Source organism: Pinus tabuliformis, chromosome 7 (genome assembly GCF_031772625.1).
Source record: "Pinus tabuliformis cultivar Carrire ecotype Pingquan chromosome 7, CPIR1, whole genome shotgun sequence".
Lineage (NCBI taxonomy): Eukaryota > Viridiplantae > Streptophyta > Pinopsida > Pinales > Pinaceae > Pinus > Pinus tabuliformis.
The window spans coordinates 1,469,994,164-1,470,016,518 of NC_142293.1; the positions used below are offsets into that span (position 1 = coordinate 1,469,994,164).

Below are 22,355 nucleotides of genomic sequence, written 5' to 3' on the forward strand. Positions count from 1 at the left end.
CGGGGAGCTCCATCGCAGTTTTTGCATAACTCAGTTGATGTTGCTTTCCGGGAAAGAGGGGCTCTGTTTATGCTGATCACGGCTTTCAGGAATGAACGAGGAATGAGGGTCAAGGCTGGAACTGAATCGCCCCCATGGGGATCCTTTGTGGACTCTTGAAAAGCAGGAACTCGACAGGAAGCGGTGGTCAATGAAAAGGAGACTGAGATCAGGCCTGAGACCGTCGATTTACATGAAGTCCCGTAGAGCAGGAAAATGAGGAGAGAATAGAAAGCCCTTAGATAAAAAAGGATAGAAGGACTGATCAACAGGAACATTAAGGGATGGAGCATGAAGATTCAATCGAGTTGACCACCAAGGATCTCCGAGCACAGAGGGAGCCAAGATTGGCCTCCGTATCAGCTTGAGAATTGAGATTCCTTAAAATATGAAAGAAAGAGACTTTATTGAACTTGGGCAGTAAAAGCCGGATTTTTCTGATAATAGTGGCTAAATGGACCTGGTGGGAGGTCTTAGGGTAGAGCAGAGCCTGGATGATGAGTCTTGAATCTCCAAAGACAGAAAGAGAAAGGATATTTCTGTTAATCGCCAGAGTTAGCCCCTGCCACAGTGCAAGAGCCTCCGCTCTGTTGTTGGTTTCGATTCCCAGACCCCAATGGAACCGCATTTCCGGTAAACCTCCAGGACTGAGAAGGACTCCACCACTGCCAGCAACCCCAGGGTTTCCTTTGGAGGCCCCGTCGAAGAATAAACAGTGATCATCCAGAGCCGATCTCCACTTAATGAACTCCATTTCTTCCAGCCTAATCTCCCAATTGGCATGTGCAGGAACAGGAGGGATGGGCCTTTCCTTCAGATTTGGAACCAGATCTTTGAGCCATTGCTCCTCCTCTTTGACCAGACTCATTTCGTTCCTTGAGGAAGTATTAGCTTCCAAAGCCTCGCCCAACAAAGCTTTTATTTTTGAGATAACTCTTATAGAAGTGCAGCTTTCTTCTCGAAAAATTCTGTTATTCCTTTCCAACCACAGTTTCCAGCAGATGAATTTTGGGATCCACATCCAACTTGTTTTAAGAAGACTTTTATTTTTAAGGCAGAACGGAGATAAGCTGGCCCAAGTTCGGAACAGAGAAGGGATGTTATCTGGAAAATCTAGATTAGCTGGATCTAACAACAGAACTCCCCTCCAGACTTCTTGAGCAAAGGGACAAAGCAGCAACAGGTGACTGATAGTTTCTTCATCAGACAAGCATAGAGGACATCTGGAAGGCCCTTCCATCCCTCGTCTTCGCAAGTTATCTCTGGTGAGAATGCTTTGGTGTGCAACGGTCCAGCAGAAGAAATCGATTTTGGGTAGAGATGGGAGATCCCATATAAATTTCCATGGGGCTGGGTTGGGTGGAGCATATGGGATAGCCGTAATTCTTTTATAACCTTCAGACACAGAGTAAGAGCCAGAGAGGGAGCCCCAACCTCTTTTGTCTTTAGTGGTGGCCTTTGAAGGGAGCAGATCTAACATTAGAGAAGCTTCCCCCTGCAGCATAATGGGGACCTCCCCCAGATTCCAACCATCCCAGGATCTATCAGGAGCTTCCTTCCAATTCGATATATCCCACAAAGTGTGAAAATTGCAAGACTGAAGCCAATCTTTGATGTTTTCAAGACCTTCCACATGGTTCAATGGTTGGTCTCCCAAAATCGAGTCTTCCCAGATTTTGATTTTCCTTCCATTACCAGGAATCCAATAAAGGTACTGGCTGAATTGTTCCCTAGCAGCACTACAAAGATTGAAGATCGGGGATCCTTTTAGAAGTCTTGGAGGCTTATCCAGGCATCTCAAGCATTGCCCTTGGAAGTATTTCTTCCAAATGACTCTTTTACTCCAGCTAGAATTTCCAGAGACTAAATTCCACAGTATCTTGGATCCCAAAGCAAGATTTTGGGCAGCCAAATTACGCAGATGGAGGCCTCCTTCCAGATATGGTCTCTTGATAGTTTCCCAATTCACTAAATGGATCCTTCTCTCGTTGTTATTCCCACCTTCCCACATAAATCTTCTCAACAGGCTGTCCAATTTGCTGAGAAAGGTTTTGGGGGCAAGGAGAATAGAGTTTTGGTATAGAGGCATACTTATGAGGACCGATTTCATAAGGATGACTTTCCCTGCATTATTCAGCCAAGAGGCGCCCCAAGCTTGGATTCTATTCTTTATCTTATCGAGCAGTGGCAGCCAGTGAGCAACTTTTGGCTTAGATTTGAAAATAGGAACCCCGAGATATTTAAATGATTCCCAGTTTCGAATTCCATCCATTTCTAAAAGTCTTGCAATATCAGACAGCTCTTTGATCGAGCAGTTCCAGCCATAGATAGAACATTTTCGATAATTGATTTTGCTGCCCGAGATCGACCTGTAAATGTCCAGCTCCCTCTTGAAGTGTCTGGCAGAGATTATGCTGGCTCCTCCGAGCAACAAGGTGTCATCGGCGAACTGGGCATGGTTAATGTCTTTCACCTTGTGAGTAGATCTGAGGCCAGGCAGAGTTTGATTTTGCTGATTATGATCGAGTTGGAAACTAAGCACCGAGGCCTGAACAGCATATAGGAGTGGAGACAAAGGACATCCTTGTCTCAGGCCCCTAGAAGCTTGGAAGAATTCAGTAGAACGGCCATTGACCAGAGGCGCGATCCATGGAGAGGCAATACAGGCTTTCACCCAGTTTATGAAGTCTGTTGAGAAGCCAAGCTTCCTCATCACAGCGAACAAAAATTCATGTCTCACCCTATCAAATGCGTTAGCCAGATCGAGCTTAATCACCATACCTTTCTCGTTTCTTTGGCAGCTAGAGTGAACTGCTTCTTGCACCAGCACAATGTTGTCCAATATCTTTCTTCCTTTTATGAATCTGCCTTGATTTTCAGGGATGATGTCTGGCAAAATGTTTTTAAGCCTATTGGCTATTATTTTCGAGACCAACTTATAACTGGAGTTGCACAAGGATATTGGCCTAAATCTACTGAAGTCTGAGGCGCCTTTCTCTTTTGGGATCAAGGCGAGAAAGGCCGAGTTGATGCCACCGCCTAGCTTTGCACAGTTCTGGGATTTTCTGACCATTCTCAATAGGTCTTTTTTTATTGTTGACCAACAAGTCAAAAGAAACCTGACAGAGAACCCATCTGGGCCTGGGGCTTTATCAGGCTCCATGCTGTCCAGAACATCCTTTAGCTCTTCCATACTAATCGGAGCTGTCAGCATGGCGTTATCCGAATCCTGGACGCAATTGGGAATTAAATCCATCGGATAGGCATGAGGATCAATAGCTGGTTCATCAGGAGCCGAATAAAGATCTTGATAGAAGGAATATGCAGAGCTCTTAATGCCTTCGAAGTCCCTAGTCGCAGTGTTTTGGTAATGAATCTCTGAGACTGTTTTGAAATTCTTTCGGGCTTCGGTTTGCTTATGAAAGAAGCTGGTGTTTTTATCTCCGGACTGCAGCCATAGATTCCTAGACTTCTGTCGCCAAAATTCTTCCTCCTCCCTGCTAGATCTATGTACCTCTTTTTGAAGCTCGACTTCTTTTTGGAGCAGGCTATGAGAAACAGGACTATGCTCCATATCTAACTGATGAGCAGCAAGCCTGTTTAGAGTTTCTTTTCTTTTGGCTGTAGGGGATTTCAATTTTTTGGCCCAATCTTTAAGGTTTCTTTTTAGGACCCTCATTTTCTCTTCCCACACAAAGAAAGGAGAACCGTGAACGGGCCTATTCCAGGATTCAGAGACCACCTCTTGGAATCCTTCTTGCTGGATCCAAAGAGGGCTGAACCGAAAAGGAATGGGGCCTAGATTGCAGTCCAGGGAAAGCTCGAGGAGGATGGGCTTATGATCAGAGGTGAGATTTGGAAGAATTTTAGAGGTTGCCATAAGACCGCAAGTCAGGAAAGTAGAGTGGACAAGGAATCTATCCAAGCGGGCAGCAATGTGATTAGGGGCTATTCTTTTGTTGGACCAGGTGAATTTACCTGAAGAAGGTTTAATGTCCTCCAGGTCCCAGCCCAGCATTATATCTTCAACCCATTCTCTGGCAGGGTCCCTGACAATGGAGCCTCCCTTTTTCTCATCAAGAGCAAGGGTGACATTCAGGTCACCTGCAATGATGATATTCCCAGGATTTTGCTCTAAAAGAAATGAATGAAGCGAGTTCCAACAGCTTTTTTTCTCGCTTGGCAAAACAAGAGCATAAACATTAAACATACTTACTTGCTGACCAGAATCCTTGTGGAGAAGCTGAATGAAGAGCCAGTGGGGGCTGCTTTTTTCTTGAATAAAGTCATATATGTCGCTGTTCCAGAAGGTGGCTATTCCACCAGAGGCGCCTCTTGCACTAACCGCTCTTCCTTGGCCTTTTTTCCAAAAAACTTTACTGGAATGGAGGAGAGGAAGATCCTCCAGCTTTGTCTCCTGGATGAGGAGGATTTCAGGCGAGTATATTCTCACTATATCTTTCATGGCTTCCTCTTTCGACCTGCTACCTAAACCTCTGCAGTTCCAGGAGACGTATTTCATTATTTACTGGTTTGGGGGGATGAGGCTCCTATTGGAGCCTTGTTACTCTTGCGCCCAGATCTAGTATTCATCATTGCTTTGAGAGTTTTTTGGGAACCTTGGAGGACATCTATGTAGGTTTTTTCCTCTCTCTGTTTCTTCTTGGACATCCGCCCTCTAGTCGTCTTGATTGGGGTGACTAACGAGTTGTCAGTTTCAGAATCTCTCTCTTCTGATTCTCCCTCAGAGTCTGAGGCTAGACTGATGTGTTTTTCGTTGCCATCATTTCCCCTCTGATTGTCCTCAGCTGGAGGAACTGATGGTTCAACTTCATTTACTTTCACTTGTTTCTCCTTATTTTCTGTTTCCTCTTGGGTCTCCTTGACATCCACCTTTTCTCCTGAGGAGGGGTCATCTTTCGAGGCTGCAGCGGCTTTTGGATTGAATGGAGGCTTCCCCATCGGGACGTAGTTGTTCTGTCCCGGAGGCTTTGGAACAGCCTTTCCCTTTATGATTTCTTTCCATCCTTCTTCTTCAACCGTGTTCCCTGTTGGAGCTTTTGGGCAGTTTCTCTGGAAGTGTCCGTGCTCATGACAGGTTCGGCATTTGAACGACAACTGCTCGTAGTCCAGCTTCTGGTAGTGCTGCCATTCTCCAACCTTGAGTTTGATCGCTTCTGGTAGACCGGCTTCCAAGTCGACTTCCACGCAGATTCTAGCGCATGTATATTGGCCCTTGTGATCAGCTTTGTCAATGAATCGACCCAACCCATTACCAATCTTCTGCAGAGATTGATAGCTCCAACAGTGTAACGGGAGATTAGGTAACCGAACCCAGACCGGCGCCTCCTTAGGGACATCGACGGATGGGTCAAAGTCCGGACTCCATTTGTTGAGATACAGTCCCTGATTTCCCATAAAATACGACCCGTTTCTGAACACCAGGTCGCGATCTTCTTTGGTGGTGAATTCAAAAATGAAATAGCCTCGTCCCACAGCATAACAAATCACGTTATTTTTCAGCTGAGGTCTTCAGTTTCGCTGAATCCATTCGTCTGTGGTTTTAGTGGACGGCCATCGGCCCATAAACTGCCCTACCAGGCCTCTGTCAGACAGAGCAAGAGCTATTTTGATCGGCTGTTCCTCTGGAAGTGCTATCTCTGGTATTTCTTCAAGCTTTTTTATGAATTTTGGTACCTCGGAATTCTGTTGCTTCTTCCCTTTCTGCGTTAAGAGTCTGCGAAATGCCTCTTCAGAGGACGATGGTGGGGTGGGAGCGGACTCCCCACCCCCAGGGCCACTCATGGCTGCGTCCAAGATGTGGCGGCGGTAAACCTAAACTCGTCTTCGCGGTTCAGAGCAGAGCGCGCGATCAAATTTCTTTTAATATTTACTTTGTTATTGTTATTAAAAATAAACAATATTTTAGAGTTTAAAGATTTAACTTCTAATTAATCAAATACAAATGATTAGAATTTTTGGTTAATCAAATACACATGGTTAGTATATTAGGATAAGGTAATGTAGTTTATTGGTATTATATATATATATATATATTATTATCGAAAAGTATATAGATTATAATTAAGAGTAAGAAATTTAATTTATATTAATATGTGAGAAATTAAATAATATCACATATATATTTTAAATTCGAAAATATTAAGTATAGTTGGTATATTATATTTTATTGGAGTTCAATATAATATTATATAAGATACAAATAAAGAAATTAGTACAAATGTGAATTTTGAGTTTCTCACATCATTTTAATGTCATATATATTTTAAATTGGAAAATATTAAGTACAAATGGTATGTTATATTTTATTTTATTTTATTGGAGTTCAATATAATACAATATAATATAAAGATAAAGAAATTAGTACAAATGTGAATTTTGAATTCTCACATCATTTTAATATTATATATATATTTTAAATTGGAAAATATTAAGTACAAATGGTATATTATATTTTATTGGAGTTCAATATAATATAATATAAAATAAAAATAAAGAAATTAGTATAAATGTGAATTTTGAATTGTCGCATAGTTTTATATCAAATGTATATTGTAGTAAGTAAAATATGAAACTCTAAATTAGATTAGATTTGTGGATTTTAATAAATGGAAATAAAAGTAAGTTTTAGAATAATTTTTTTAATTATTTATTTTTTAATATATATATATATATATATATATATATATATATATATAAAATAAAATTATTTAAATTAAAATAATAATAACAATATGATTTTGGCAATAAGAAAAATTAGAACAGTGATACAATTATTCTTAATAAAACATAAATATAAGAATTGCAATAATAATATAAGCATATTTTATAGATAAATTTAAATAAAATATAAATATGTGGCATAAATTTATCTTTTTATCATTAATTTAAAAAAGAGAAATTAGAGAGTGAAAAAGTATAAATATTTGATGACAAATTGTAAATATAATTTATAGAGTTATAGTTTAAAATTTTAGTTTCCTGAATAAAAGTTATTAAAAAAATTGAAATAGTTATCAATTTTTTAATCTTGGTGTATATTTACAAAAGTAAATATATAATAAAGTGTTATTTAAATTTATAATAACTTTTAAGTATTATCATTTTCTTCCTATTTATTATTTTTTAATCATAATTAAACTTGTTTTATAAAAATTAAGATCAACCACTTTGAAATGCTTGCTATATGATTTGTATATACAAAATTTAGTTTCATTTTTTTTGAAATTAAATCACAAATGAAACTCAAACTTAAGACATGCTTATTAATATTAAAAATTAACATGGAAAGAATAATATCCATTCAATATGATATTTTGATTGGTTTTGCTTTGATACTTTATTTTATATATTATATATTAAGTATTTTATTCTCTATTAAAATAATACATATTTTAATAAATTAGGGATTAAGATTTTTAATTGTGAAATAAATGACGAATAATTAAATGAAAAATGATTTAATAGATTTAATTTTCAGTCAAATCTAGCCGTTGTCAATATAGGCCTTGGAATCAGCCGTTGGAGTTTCTGCTCTATCTATTTAATCATACTAAGCCTAATTTGCTCATTCAACTCCTCCTGACGATGAACCACACTTATTGGTTCGAAACAGGTGGACAAATAAAATTTCTGCTCATTCAACTTCTCCTGACGATGAACCACACTTATTGGTTCGAAACGCGTGGACAAATAAAATTTCTTGTGATTTACGCAGAAGAAACTCTTTTATATTTGATATGGATCACAGAAGCCTCAATTCAACAAAAGAAATTTTAATTTTGAAATAATTTTTATATATTAAATTTTTTATTAGTAAATGCATTCATTATAATATTAATGAATAAATCAAAATAATTTTTTAATTAATTATCAATTATTTAATCACTAAATTACATCTATATAAAAGTTGCTTTGATATCATGGTCTATTTTCCTTAATCAATTATAAACATTTACATTTAAATTCATTTTTATTTTTTTTGGTTAATTTTCATTATAATTTTGTTTCATAACTATCTAGAATGTTTTCTTTAAGTACTTTTCCAATAATGTTGTGGTGATGTCTTAATTTTATATTTTTGAAATCAATGATATTATATCCCCTTTTCAAAATTACTAAATTATTAAAATATTAATGAATATAATTATAAAATTAAGATAAATATTAATTGATAAGTTATTTATGTAGTTAATTATTTATAATATATTATTATATTAATTTTCATATTATTAATAATATTATGATTATATTGAGCTTATTTAAGTATATTTATAATTCAATATATTAATTTGGTATAGATTTTATTATATTGTAATAAGGTTTATCACATGAAATATAAAAAATACTATATAAAAATACTAAAAAAATTATTAGATTTACTTGTAAATACATCATCTCATTAATAATAATTATTGATGATGATGATGATGGTGGTGGTGGTTAACGTCCACTGAGACCAAATTTTGGCCTATCGGAGCTAAAGAAACAAATTATTTAGTTTTATTTAAGATTTTATTCCTATGCTCAAAGAGCTTGGAGAGAAGCCTCTCGAGCACACTATAATTTTGACATCGTAAAAGGCTAGGAAGGTTAGTATTGCGAATAATTACATTTTATATTAAATATTTCTTATTACAATATTATTCATAAGATAAATTATATATATAAAATGAATGTATATATTGTTACCCATTATCAATAATATATTTTTTATTAATTTTTTATGATGATATTATTGATAATTATATTTTAGTTAATTAATAAATTAATAACTAGATAAATTAATAGGTTGACTAAATTTGTTTTAAATGATTTATTAAATAAATTTAATATGATGATTTAATATGTTTTAAATAATTTGTAGGAAAAAATTATTTAATTTATAACATATATATTTTATATAATACTTTAATAAGTATATATTAAAATTAATAATAATTATTATAATAAATATTAAATTAATATTAAATAATTTTATATATTTATAAAATATGTTAAAAAATATAAAAAGTAATTGCTTAATTATTTTATATAATATAAACAAAATTATAAAAATATATTCTTATTAATATTTCAAAAATAAAATTATAATGTTAAATAATAATAATAATAATAATAAATCTAGAATAAAAAAATTAATCGATGGAAGCAACATTACCTTTTTATTCAGAATCTTAAGCAAGAGGACTAGAAACAATCGAGCACACATCAGTGGTTTAAGCAGCATAGGCAGAGACAGGGGCAACAGTTACAGAGATGCAAAGGAGATTTCTTCGGAGTCGATTTTGTCGTTTATTTAATTGATCCATCAGCGTTTGATTCATTTGACCTAGTGGCATTCGTGTAAGTATCTAGTTTTTTATAAAAATTTCCTCTGACGTTAGCAAATTTTCACAATATTGTTTTAGCTCATAGAGGCAAAAGCTATTATTATTGTTATCATGTATTTTACTGGTGTCGGTGTGAGATAAACGTCCGAGCGCTAGAATGGCGGAGCAGGAAACAGAGGAAGTTGCTGAAGAAGAGCAGAGAGGGGAAATTCGTAACGCAGAAGTATTTCTGGGCTGTTTGAAAGATAAAGCAAATTGGCCAACAAAATGTCCATTCAGGTAAAAGAAATTTGGTTTCCCTGTATTAGCAGCTATCTAATTGTCAGGTTTCGGTTTCTTTTTTATTTTGAGTTAATGTTGTTGGTTTGTTTAATGATTTCCGGTTTCCAGATTTTCTTCCATTATATAGAGAACGTTCATAATACTGTGCAAAGGGCGGGATAATTTTCTACAAATTATACAGGGTACAGTCTAGCTCCTTCCCAAACACCTCCCTATTTGTGCTTGTTTGTAGTGTTATTATGATTTCATTTTTTAAAATTAATAACAAATTTGTAAGTATTTTATTAATTCAGTTTTAAATTTTTATGTGGGTTGGCTTCCAATGTCTCTGCTAGCATACAAACGAGTAGGCACTACGACAAAGGAAGGAATGAACACTACTATTATGGACCAATGGGCAAGGTTTTTAAGGTACTCTGCCGTTGCTCCTCAAATATCTTAGTGCTGGCTGGTGTTGTGATTGATCACATTCATTTGTGTTAATATAAAAGCCAAATTTATTATGAATGTGTTAATATAAAAGCCAAATTTATTGCTAAGAAATAGTTATGAAAATTAAGTTAAGAAATAATTATGAAAACTAAATTAGTGTGCGAATGTTCTCTAAATCAATCATAATGAAATATAGTCTTACAAACAAATTGTCTAAATAAATACAGTGTGTTCTGCTTGTATAATCATAAAATTTAAGAAAAAATCCACAATTCTAACTAATTTTAGTGGCAGTTCCACACTTTCACACTTACTCTTATTTTAGTCTAGTCTCCACATTTCATGTTGGCTATCATCAAAGAAAATATATTCATGTAATTATATTTGGGTTCATGAGAACTATATATCTAGGGGAGCGCAGTGGATTTTGGTTATTTTTGTTGCAGACTACCTTGTTTCACACTTAATTTTACAGATCCAGGGTCATTTCCTCTCGTAAATTACTGAATCTTAATAATCGTCCATTACTGAAATTTATGACTCGAACTAGCAAACACTTTCGAGACTCATCATCTTGAAGCCTGAAACTTATGGAATCTGAAAGACTCGAACTTAGAACACAGACTGGACATAGAAAGTAGAAGAGTGAGAGTTAGAATATTTTCAACTCTACGAATAAATTAGAGCATTGGTCTGACGGTACAATTTTTACCTTATTAACATATTCTCTTTCTACTTAACCTTCTCAATTTTATTTCTCAATCTTTGGCTTCATCAGCATGGCCTCACTGCCATTGTCTACACATTTATCTATTCAAATCCATAACAGTTTTATATCTTCCCTCCATTGGAGCCAGGGCAATAGGGATTTGAACTTGAAACTTCCTGCTTTCTCAAAAATCGCTCTCCATTATGATTATTGGTTTTAGCTGACATGTGTTGTGTACATACTTGGCATCTCTGTGCATTTTTATCTGACTTGTACAATGGAACCTGGTTATGACCCAATTGTTCAATAAACTCAAAAATCAATGGGTCACGTGTTTTGTTGTAAGCCTAACTGAGACTTAGACCAGCAAGCAAGTTAAATTTTAGGTCATCATGATTAAGGGGAGGTGTTAGACCATTAATCACAACGACCGTATGACAGGGATAGTCGACGTACTCATGAGAGTTAGTCGACGTAAAGAAATTAGAATTCAACAAAAGCTTTTAATGTAGTTTCTAGAAATGTTGACAAAGGGGCAAGCTTCTCCAGGAAGCTCCTCACGGCTCCAACGTTTAACACACAGTCTCCTCCAAGATTCACAACAGCGGCGCTTCTGCGGCTCTCAAGCTCTCAACGCACAACGCCCTCTTTTACCAGCGCTTCGCAGCTCCTCCTGGGAAATCCCCAGCTCTTCAGCAAGCGGCTCTCCTCGACCCTACAGGCTCCACACAGGGTGCTTCAATGATTCTCTTTCAACAGCACTCTGCAACAAACAGCGTTTAAAAAAATACTCCAGGGGGCACACAATCCACCATTCTTCAGACCCAAATAGGATCTCGCTCCTTGAGACCTTCACACAACCGAGACCTCTTTTAAGCAGCCCAGCAACACAGGGCTCAACTCGTCCTCAACACACAAGATTCGACTTGGTGATTGACACGCTGGCAGATGCACATCAAAACTAGCCACACCGCTCCATCTCACCTCACACAGTCTGCACTTAACACAACACTCTTCTAACTCAGATCCAGCTTCACGCAGACACTACTGGGCCTTCCTCACAGCTCACCTGAGTGAGCCAACCACTGGCTGAGCACACAACTCCCAACTATATGAGCACACAGCTCCCAATAGATGAGCACACAGCTCCACCACACGCACAACTCCCAATAGATGAGCACACAGCTCCACCACACGCATAACTCCTTATCAAGTTCACAGCCACACCATAACGCAGCACAGTTCTTACAAACATATCTCTCCAGGCGGCAACAAATCCGAGCTCAAACCCTTAGCTCTTCACTCCACCGAGCCCTCACTCCTGAGCTCTCGGCTCAGTCGCCCTCACTCACGGCTCACCAATACTCACTGAGCTCACACCCTCAGCTCTGATACCATGACAAAGGGAGAGAGCAGGAATGCAAACACAGAAATGCAGAACAAAAATTAAACTCCACAACACAACTTACTTTCATTCATTGATCATACAAGTATATATACAAGCTGGAGAAGTTTTTGGAGAACAATTCAGGCGGTGGCTTCCTGGAGAAGCTTGCCCCTTTGTCAACATTTCTAGAAACTACATTAAAAACTTCTATTGAATTCTAATTGCTCTACGCCGACTAACTCTGATGACTACGCCGACTATGCCTATCATACAGTCGTTGTGATTAATGGTCTAACATCACGTTGTCATTTTCTCTAAGGTGTACAGTGGAACGACCATTTTCTCTGATGTGTAGAGTGAGACCCGGCCCTCAATCGACTAGCTCGAGCACCATTGAGGATAGTGTAGCTTACATGCTCAGACTTGCCCTAAGTTTCAGTAGCATACATATCCAGGCTTGTCCGCTCATTTTTGGCTTAAAAGTATAAGAAGACTTCTTAAGGTTTAATTTTCTATTAATCAAATTCAAATGGTTAGGGGTGTATTAATGAAATGTTTGTAGTTTGTTTATTATTTTTTATTTATTTTAAATAAAGTTGAATTCAAGTGAGGGAAGAATGATCTCGGTTTAATTTTATGTTAATCAAATTCAAATGGTTAGGGGTGTATTAATGAAATGTTTATAGTTTGTTTATCATTTTTTATTTATTTTAAATAAAGTAGAATTTAAGTGAGGGAAGAATGATCTATTTATAATGAGATTCTTATTTACTTTGTTATTATGTTAAGATTTAAAATTTTGTTTAGAAGATAATAACTATTTCATTTAATCAATAAAGATGATATCAATTAACTTGTGTTAATTTTTTGTAATAATATTATTTATTATTATTATTATTATCTAATTTTAATTCGCACAATGATTTGACTACTAAGTTTAGGAAGGCATACATATTTTACCCTTTCTAGTTTTTAATCTATGACCTCGTAGGAGGAAACACATGCTCTTAACCATTAAGGCCACTCAACTTAGTTAATGAATAAATTAATAAATTTAATAGTTTATTTAAATTTATTTTTAAATGATTAGGAAAATAAATTTATCCTCCTTATCTTAAATAAGAGTAATAATAATAATAATTATTATAGAATTAATATTAAATAGTTTTATATATATTTATAAAATATAAAAAGTAGCTTAGTTATTTTATTTTATGTAATACAAATAAAATAATGAAAATATATATTATTAATATTTTAAAAAATTATAATGTTAAATAATATTTAGTAATTATATTTTTAAATTAATTTATATGAATGATTAATAGTAAATTTAAGATAATAAAATTAATAATTAATAATTCATATAAAAACTTTAATGATCTTGAATAATATAAAAAAAGTTATTAAATTAAAAAAAATATGTTGTTTATTATTATTCTAATAAAAATATTTTATATTAAAAATAAATAATAAATTTAATACAGTAAAATTAAATTTATTTATAAAAAATAACGTACGTCAAACTACGGAGATGATCGTATGTTAATAGCGAGAAATTATTGGATTTATCAATTTTAAAATAAGGATTATTATTAAGAATTTTTAATAAAATAATTTAATACTTAAAAAAACTTAATATGTTAATTTTAAAATAAGGAGTATTATTAAGAATTTTTAATAAAATAATTTAATACTTAAAAAAACTTAATATGTTAATTTGTGTTTTCTTAAGTAGATAAAATGTATCCAATATGTTAATTTGTGTTTTCTTAAGTATATAAAATGTATCCATTGTATTCTATTTTAATTTCCAATTATAATATATGTGTTTTTGGTTTACGTGTATTTCAATTTAAAAATAAAGATCATTATAAAGACTTTGTAATAAAATAATTTAATATGTTAATTTAGGTTTTCCCAAGGTAGTTAAGTAGATAAAATCTATCTTCTTTATTATATTTCAATTCCCATTTATAATATAGGTGTTTTTGGTTACCCCAATAGTGATGGGAGCATAAGACACAAACTTTGATTCTCAGTTGGTGAAATTTGGATAGAGGACGGAGGACAAAAGTTGGGAGGGTGGCCTTGGCGTCACTTGGATAAAAGCATTAAGAAGACGATATTCTTTATATTCCTGCAACTCGACAGACTTAGCATTATATTGTTTCTTGTATGTGGGGGAGGGTGAGTGGTTTCAATTCGAATGACTATGCACAATGTTATCACTTGTGCATACCCGTCGAATTGGTAAGCTCAAAAATGAGGGAAGCTAGCAAGGGAGAGTATGCTTACAGGGTGGTTTTTGTCCAAGTGAATTTTAGGGCAGTGTGGGATCCTAGAGAGTGGGTTTGGTGGTGCATTTAGAATGCATTCGAGCTACAAAATGAATCTTTGGCAATGAGCATTCACACAAAAGTGCTCGGTGTTGGGTGTCAATTCTGAGCCACAAATGGTATTTTGGTAAGTGAAGATTCTCCTTCGAGTTTCAATTATTCCTTGCCTTACATTCCTGGTCCGGGTTTGGTAGTTTTGGCTCTATCCCTTTCCTGGGAGGGGGCAATTTTATTTCAAAAATTTGTCTTAGGAGTTTGGGGGAGCAGCATTGTGTCGACCTCATCCACAAACAGTTCTGCAAAGGACCCCTCTGCAAGGGTTGATGATAATTTGATATACGGTTGGTGTGTTGATTGGGGTTGTGGCCATAACATTTTATGGGTGGCGAGCCGTCTGTAGTGGGTTGGAGAGGCCATGTTTGTGGGAGTAGACTAGGTGTTCTTTCTCCTTGGCAGCTTTGCTGTCTTAGCAAGTTGGTGGCAATGCTTCACCAAAGAGGGCAGGCTAGGCGAGGAGCAGGCCCTCGGGGCCAGCCCGGGGGGAGAGTAGACCGACCGAATGAAATGGAGGGCAACGTGGCAGGGGGTGTGGGCTTGGAGGGAGAAGTTTCTCAAGCCTGCACCAAGCCTTCGTCCCATGTGGAACAACTGCCCACGCTTGCCTCCATAGCAGAACATTTGCGAGACATCTTAGCAAGTCTCAAGGTCATTCGCTAGCAGAGATATGAGGATTGCAATGAGGCCATTGCGTACATCAATGCCTCCAATTAAGCTAGGGTGACATCGTGGATTGTTTGATTTCCATCTGACGAAGCCAACATTGCTCCAACGAGCGGTTGGATGAGATCGAAGCTCGGCTGATGCATATAGATTTTCATGTCTATGAAGGCCATGGCCCTCCAAGGGCCCCGGGTGTTGGTCATGCACCACCCTCTCCTCCTTGAAATGCTATATGTTGATTGTTTTTTGGTCTTACAAGTGTTTTGGGCCATTTGAATTTTTTGCCTTTGGAACTCATGTAAAAAATGACAATATCTACTCTGTTTTTGCATCGCTCACCTTTCTAACAAATCTGGTTGGAGTGAAGCCATGAGAGCAAGGGGTACGCTTATTATAAATTGCGCTTTTTTGATGAATTAATGAAAGTCTTTTGGTCGACAAAAGAAAATATATGTGTTTTTGGTTTATAGAACCTCAAATCCCTCAAAGTGTAAACCTTTCTTTTATTGGAAAACTTAAGGAAAAGTTTGCACCTCAAGGGATTTGATCCCTCTTAACACTCATAGATCTCGAGTTAAAAATGGATCTACTTGTTATTATTATTATTATCCAATTTTAAGTCTACGAAGGCATACATATTGTACCCCTCTGATTTTGAAACTGTGACCTCTTAAAAGAAAACACATGTTCTTAACCATTAAACCCACTCAAAATATATATATATATATATATATATATATATATATATATATATTATTTTTATGTAATTTCAGCAAGACAAAATATTTAAATAACACAACATAATATTATTACAGTGTCTCTTCCATATAAAACAAAAAAAAAATTCAACACAATTTTTTTTTTTTTCGAAGGTGGCAAAACCTATCAAACTCAGGTGTCAAACCAACAGTGAGGACAACCATCTCTGGCTGCTATCTGCGAATGTCGGTTTGACTCATCACTGTTATCAAGGAAAACCACGCCACCTTTAATAACCCGCTGGTGGTCCGTAAGGGAGCAGGCTTTCGCTCCTGCCAGATGCCTCTGGGTCTTGGGTCGTTACCCTGTTTCCTTACGTCCGAGGAAGACGAACTCTTAGCCAAGCAGAAACACATAAAATTAAACAAAATATATTTTAATATTATTATTAATTAAAATTATCGTAATAAAATTCACACCATATATAAATTAATAAAAAAATACTTAATCTTTTATATACACATATAATTTAATGTAAATAAAATAATAAAAAATATTATATGGCTAAATAAAAAAAGTAATATTCAAATAAATATAATAAAATTGATATTAAATATTAATAAACCCAAATCCATCTTATACTGTATGAGAAAATAACAGAACATAATCACTGTATGAGAAAATAACAGAACATTTTGATTATGAATATAATAGCATGAAACCAATATCATCCAAAATATATTTAGGCAATGCAAGCACAAAAAAAATTCTATGAACATAATTATTAAACGTATCACTTATAGGCCCTAGTTGACGCGTGGTGTCCCTAAGGATTCACGTTACCATCAATGCGATTAACACTTTAATGCCACCATAGTCTGAGATGCTCAAAATCCAGATTACAATGAAGCAATGGAAGCCCTGTTCACTTTTTATTCAGAACCTCCATCAACCTGACGAGAAACATCCGTCAGCCGGTGATGCATTTGACCAGGTGACATCCTAAGTATCTATATTTTTTATTAATGTTTTCTCTGCCGTTATTTGATAATTTTTCACATATTTTAGGAGGTAAAAGCTACTCTTATTGTGTTTTGTGAGACGAATGTCCCAGAGCTAGAGCTCTAGCATGGCACAAAGGGAGAAGTTGTTGAACAAAAGCAGAGAGGGAAAATTCGTAAGTCAGAGCTATTTATTTCTGGGCCGTTCGATAGCTGAAGTAAACTAGCCAACACAATGTCCATTTCTCTTCTCATTAGATGGATGAGGTGAAGGAAATTTGATTTCCTTATATCAGCAGCATTTGCCATATCTAATCCTCTGGTTTTAGTTCAAGCAACCTTAAATATTTCTGGACTTTTTGCCTTAATGTTGTTGGTTTGTTTATCAATGCCATATCTAATCCTCTGGTTTTAGTTCAAGCAACCTTAAATATTTCTGGACTTTTTGCCTTAATGTTGTTGGTTTGTTTATCAATTTGTTGTTTCCAGCTTTTCTTCGACTACATAGAGAACTTGCATAGTTTTGTGTGCAAAGGCCAGAATAGTATTCTACAAGATATACAGGGTACAATGTAGCTCCTTCCCAACACCTCCCTGTCTGTGTTTATTTGTGTGTTATTGCGGTTTGATTGCTTTAAATTAGCGGTAATTGCAATTTGTAAGTAATTCATTCATTTTTTACGGATTTTTATGGTGTTTATTTATTTTTGCTGCCAGCGCTTTCTATCGTCTCTGCTAGCATATAGAGAGGATATAGGACTGAGACGATAGCATATAAAGGGTAGAGGACTGATTGCAAAGAGCAGAGCAAGCACTAACACAAAGGAAGGAATGAGCACTACTGCTATGGAGCAATGTTTATAAGGTAATGTGCAGATGCTCTTCAACATCTTCTGGCTCATAGTTGATAGCGTTTATTTGGGGTTAAAAATATAAAAGTTGTTTTAAATTTCTTCGTAAGTGATTAAAAGTGGTTAGCATCGATAGGATGCCTCGACAGGAGAACCACTCATCCTGTCCATAAGTCGCCACGGGGTATCACAGGGGAAGGCTGAACCATTCACCCTGTACAGAGCGCACCACTAGGGGAGGATGAGCGCACCACTAGGGGAGGATAAGTCGCCCTATGGTCGCTTGTTGCTCCAAAAAGTACCCCAAGCCCCCCGAAGCTCCTAGAGCTTGATGCAGCATCATACAGGACCCTCATAAGAGGGTCTCTCTCCTCGGAAAGTCAAGAATTTGACCAGGGGTTTCGTCAGAATGTCAGCAACCTGCTCATCTATACCGATATGATGGAGCCTTATTGCTCCTCATTGTACCATATCCTGGATAAAGTGGTACCTAATATCGATATGTTTGGAGCGATCATGAAATACGAGATTCTCTGATAAATGAATCCCACTGTGGTTGTCACACAGGATCACGGTAGTATCCAATGTATATCCAAACAGCTCTTTGAAGAGCTTCCACAACTAGACAACCTCACAAGAGGCCATACTTGCAACAATGTACTCTATCTCAGTGGTGCTCAAAGCCATCGACTTCTACTTGCAGATCCATCAAGGATATCGAGGCAGATCCATCCAGGATATCGAGGCAGATCCATCCAGGATATCGAGGCAGATCCCAAAGAGAAACAACACCCGGAAGTGCTCTTTCGGTCCACCACACTGCATACCCAATCAACATTGGTATATCCATGTAGTCTCACATCTTCAGCAGTGTATCTCAACCCATGAGTGATTGTGCCACGAAGATATTTCAACAGATTCTTGGCACCAATCCAATGTGAGTGGTGAGGCTCAACCATATGTTTGCTCAACGTGTTGACTGCAAAACATATATCCGGACGGGAGTTCGCTAAGAACATCTATGCTCCTATGAGTTGACGATACTCGGTAGCATTTCCCAAAACAGGTCCGGCAGCACTACCGCTTAACTTCTTAAAGTCAAGCTCCATCGAGGTAGTCACGGGCTTTCAGTCCACCATACCGAATCTCTCCAATATCTTCACCACATATTTTCCTTGAGATAGGAAAATCTCCCCTGGCTTCTGCCAGACTTCCAGCCCTAGGAAATAGTGCATCAGTGCTAGGTCCTTCAGCTCAAATTCGGAAGCCAACTCCCTCTTACATTTGTGAATGAGAGGCTTTACACCTGTCAGAAAGAGGTCGTCAACATACAACACCAGTGTGAGAGGCTTATCATCGTCAACCTTAAAGTAAAGGTTTGGATCAACTTCACTCCTAGTGAATCCCAACTTCATCAAGTAGCTATCGATCCTCTCATACCAAGCTCGGGGTGCTTGCTTCAGCCCATAGAGGACTTTCTTCAACCTGCACACGTGAGATTCCCGATCATGAATCTCAAATCCCTTGGGTTGTTCCACATAGACTTCCTCTTTGATCGAACCATGCAAGAACGCGGTCTTGACATCCATCTGATGTAGGTTCCATCCTTGCGAAGCAGCAAGGGCTATGATTGAGTGGATGGTGGTGTATTGGGCAATAGGTGCAAATATATCGTCATAATCTATACCTTCCTTTTGAGAGAAGCCAAGAGCGACAAAATAAGCCTTATACTTTTCAACACTTCCATCAGCTCCATGCTTTATCTTGTAAAGCCATTTCAAAGTGACAATTGTTTTGTCCTGGGGTCTGGGGACCACATCCCAGACATCGTTCTTCATGATGGACTTGTATTCCTTAGTCATAGCATCCTTCCATACTTGATGCTTTACGACTTCTGCGAATGATGAGGGCTCATTTGAATGATTATGCTCATAATGGTCAAGTATCCTTGATACCTGGTCGGCTTCTTACTTTCACGGAAAGTCCCTCTGGGTGCAATGTGTCCTTTGGCATCATCAAGTGTCCCCCTAAGCCATGAGGGCCCCTTCCTAGAAGAGAAAGGCTCTTGCGGAGGGGGATCAATAGGGTCCATAGGTTCTTCCACTTCGAGCATCATCTCATCTTTCTTTTCCTCCGGTTTCCTGGTGTCAGCTTCTCCAGGTTTTCTTAGTATTGGAGGATTGTCAACTTTGCTAAGAACCATATCTTCGTCAAAGGTGACATCATGGCTAATCTCGACTTCCCTTTGACGAGCCACATAGATTCTATAGCCCTTAGTATTTTCGTTATAGCCCACGAAGATTCCCTTCTTTCCAAATGCACCCAATTTATTCTTTTTCTCTTTCGGCACATGAAAATATACAGGACTTTCAAAAATTCTAAAATGAGATATATCAGGTTTCTTACCAGTGAACATCTCTTCGGGAGTCTTGGAATCCAATGCTTGATGAGGGCATCAATTTTGAACATGTACAGTGGTACTCGCAACTTCGGCCCATAGAAACTTTGGAAGCCTTTGATCATAGAGCATGGAACAAACAGCTTCCAAAATCGTACGGTTCTTCCTTTCCGCCACACCATTATGCTTAGGAGTGTATGGTGTTGTGGTCTCCCTCTTAATGCCAACTTCTTTGCAAAAGTCATGGAACTCATTGGATTCATACTCGGTCCCATTATCAGTCCTTAAGATCTTGATCTTCTTCTCAATTTGATTCTCGATCAAGGCTTTGAAGTGACGGAACCAGGAGAACACTTCATCCTTCTTTTTCAAGAAGTATATCCAAGTCTCGCGAGAATAATCATCTGTAAAAGTGATGTAATATAAATAACCTCCCAAAGAGTTCACAGGCATCATACTAGATATGTTGGAGTGAACCCACTACAATATATCGGAGGTATTGCTATGGCTTGAGGGGAATGGTCCCCTTTTGAGTTTTCCTTCGGCACACCCCAGACATACACCTTCTTGCTCCACTTTAAACTCGGGCATACCGGTCACCATTTGTCTCACATCGGGTAGAGCCTTATAGTGAAGGTGGGAAAACCTCTGGTGCCATAGTTCAGACTGAAGAGTTGTGTTGCAAGACATGACTCCCAACGGACTTCCTCCGACTTGATATAGAGAGTCAACCTAAAACCCAAGAGTGAAAGCATCTTTAAAAATCTTTTTCCATACACGTACCTTGCCATCGATGAAGGACACCTTGAAGCCTTTGTCTTCCATTGCCGAAATGGATACCAGGTTCTTCTTGAGATCAGGTATATATAGGACTTTTTGCAAATGAATTGTGTTACCTTGATTTAATTGAAGAGTAACATTCCCCACACCCTTCACGGGATAGGTGGTGTTGTCTCCAAGAATAATTTCCAGGTTGGTCTCCTTCTCTATTAGATTAGAGAGAGCTTCCTTGTAATCAGTGAAGTGCCTTGAGGCACCATTATCAATAAGCCAATTTCCCAACGAGTCCGAAGGAGAAGTAGTGGAAAGGGCCAATATCAGATAATATTCATCTTAGTTATTGTTGACAACATTAGATTCATATTTGGAGTTTCTTGCCTTCTTGGAATTCCTTTTATTGTGGTTGGAATTGCCTCGGGAGTGATTTTGATCATCATTGTGAGATGCGTCCTTTATATTAGGACACTCCCTCGCATAGTGGCCAATCTTGTTGCAAACGAAACATCTTCCTTTCCTTCCACCTTTCGATCCGGCCTTTCGTTTAGATTTTGACCCAAAATTATTTCTCCTTTTAGCATGAGAGGAGAAAGCAGTGGGGTTGCCTATAAATGCAGGCATTTCCTGCTCTTCCATCCTTGTATCTTCTTGAATGCATCTCGCCATCAATTCCTCAAATCTTGGAATTACATTATTGTTGAGAAGAGTGGTTCTAAATACATACCATTCGAATGGGAACCCTCCAAGAGTTGTGATGGTTAGTTCCCTATCAGGAATGACTTCCCTAATCGATGGGAGATCATTCTTGATCTCGGTGATCCTTAAGAAGTAGGCTTGCATATTCTCATCTTTGCCCTTCTTTATTTCCTTCAGCTTATTCTTAAGGAACAAAACTTGATTTGCATCACTAACTTTAAACAAGCTTACCTGTCTATCGTAGATTTCCTTGGAGGTGTTCAACTCGAAAATGTAGGCTACCAGGCGCTTGTCGATAGAGTCTCGGATGATCTTCTTTGCTTTGACTTCACCCTTGGTCCACTTGTTCCTTGCAGCAACTGGTGCATTTGATGGAGGCTTAACAATTCTGCCTCTCACATAGTCCAACACTTCCTGCTCTTCTAATGTCAGATCGAGAGACATCTTCCATCCGTGATAGTTAGACTTCTCACGGAGCTTGTCTTTGGCGGGGAAGTGCAATGAGGAACCCATGAAGTCTTTAAGAATTGTTCCAACAGTCTTCGGTGATTGCTCTTGCTCTTGCTCTTGCTTGGACTTTATCTTCACCTCAGCTTTGATTCCATGTTAAGTTATGGTATATTCTATGCTTAGTGCAATTTACTTCAATTTCTTCTTATTAGTCCAATGTCA

The 22,355-nt window shown here is 37.1% G+C and overlaps 1 protein-coding gene across 1 annotated transcript; it reads right to left on the reverse strand.

The window, feature by feature from the left end:
• Positions 1–316: 316 nt before the first annotated feature.
• On the reverse strand, positions 317–4,057 carry LOC149253345 (uncharacterized). The gene is made up of 2 exons (XM_089454452.1): positions 3,159–4,057; positions 317–2,780 (listed from the first exon to the last, which is right to left on the reverse strand). Exons 1-2 carry the CDS (start codon positions 4,055–4,057, stop codon positions 317–319), a joined length of 3,363 nt encoding a protein of 1,120 aa, XP_089310578.1.
• Positions 4,058–22,355: the final 18,298 nt, after the last annotated feature.

Bases quoted from the DNA above. Each gene is read 5' to 3' on its own strand.
- LOC149253345 (XM_089454452.1), bottom strand. From the start codon at position 4,057: ATGCTGGGCTGGGACCTGGAGGACATTAAACCTTCTTCAGGTAAATTC. The intron at 2,781-3,158 runs GTTTCTTTTGAC...CGCATTTGATAG, and splicing joins CCAGATGGGTTCTCTGTCAG to GGTGAGACATGAATTTTTGT.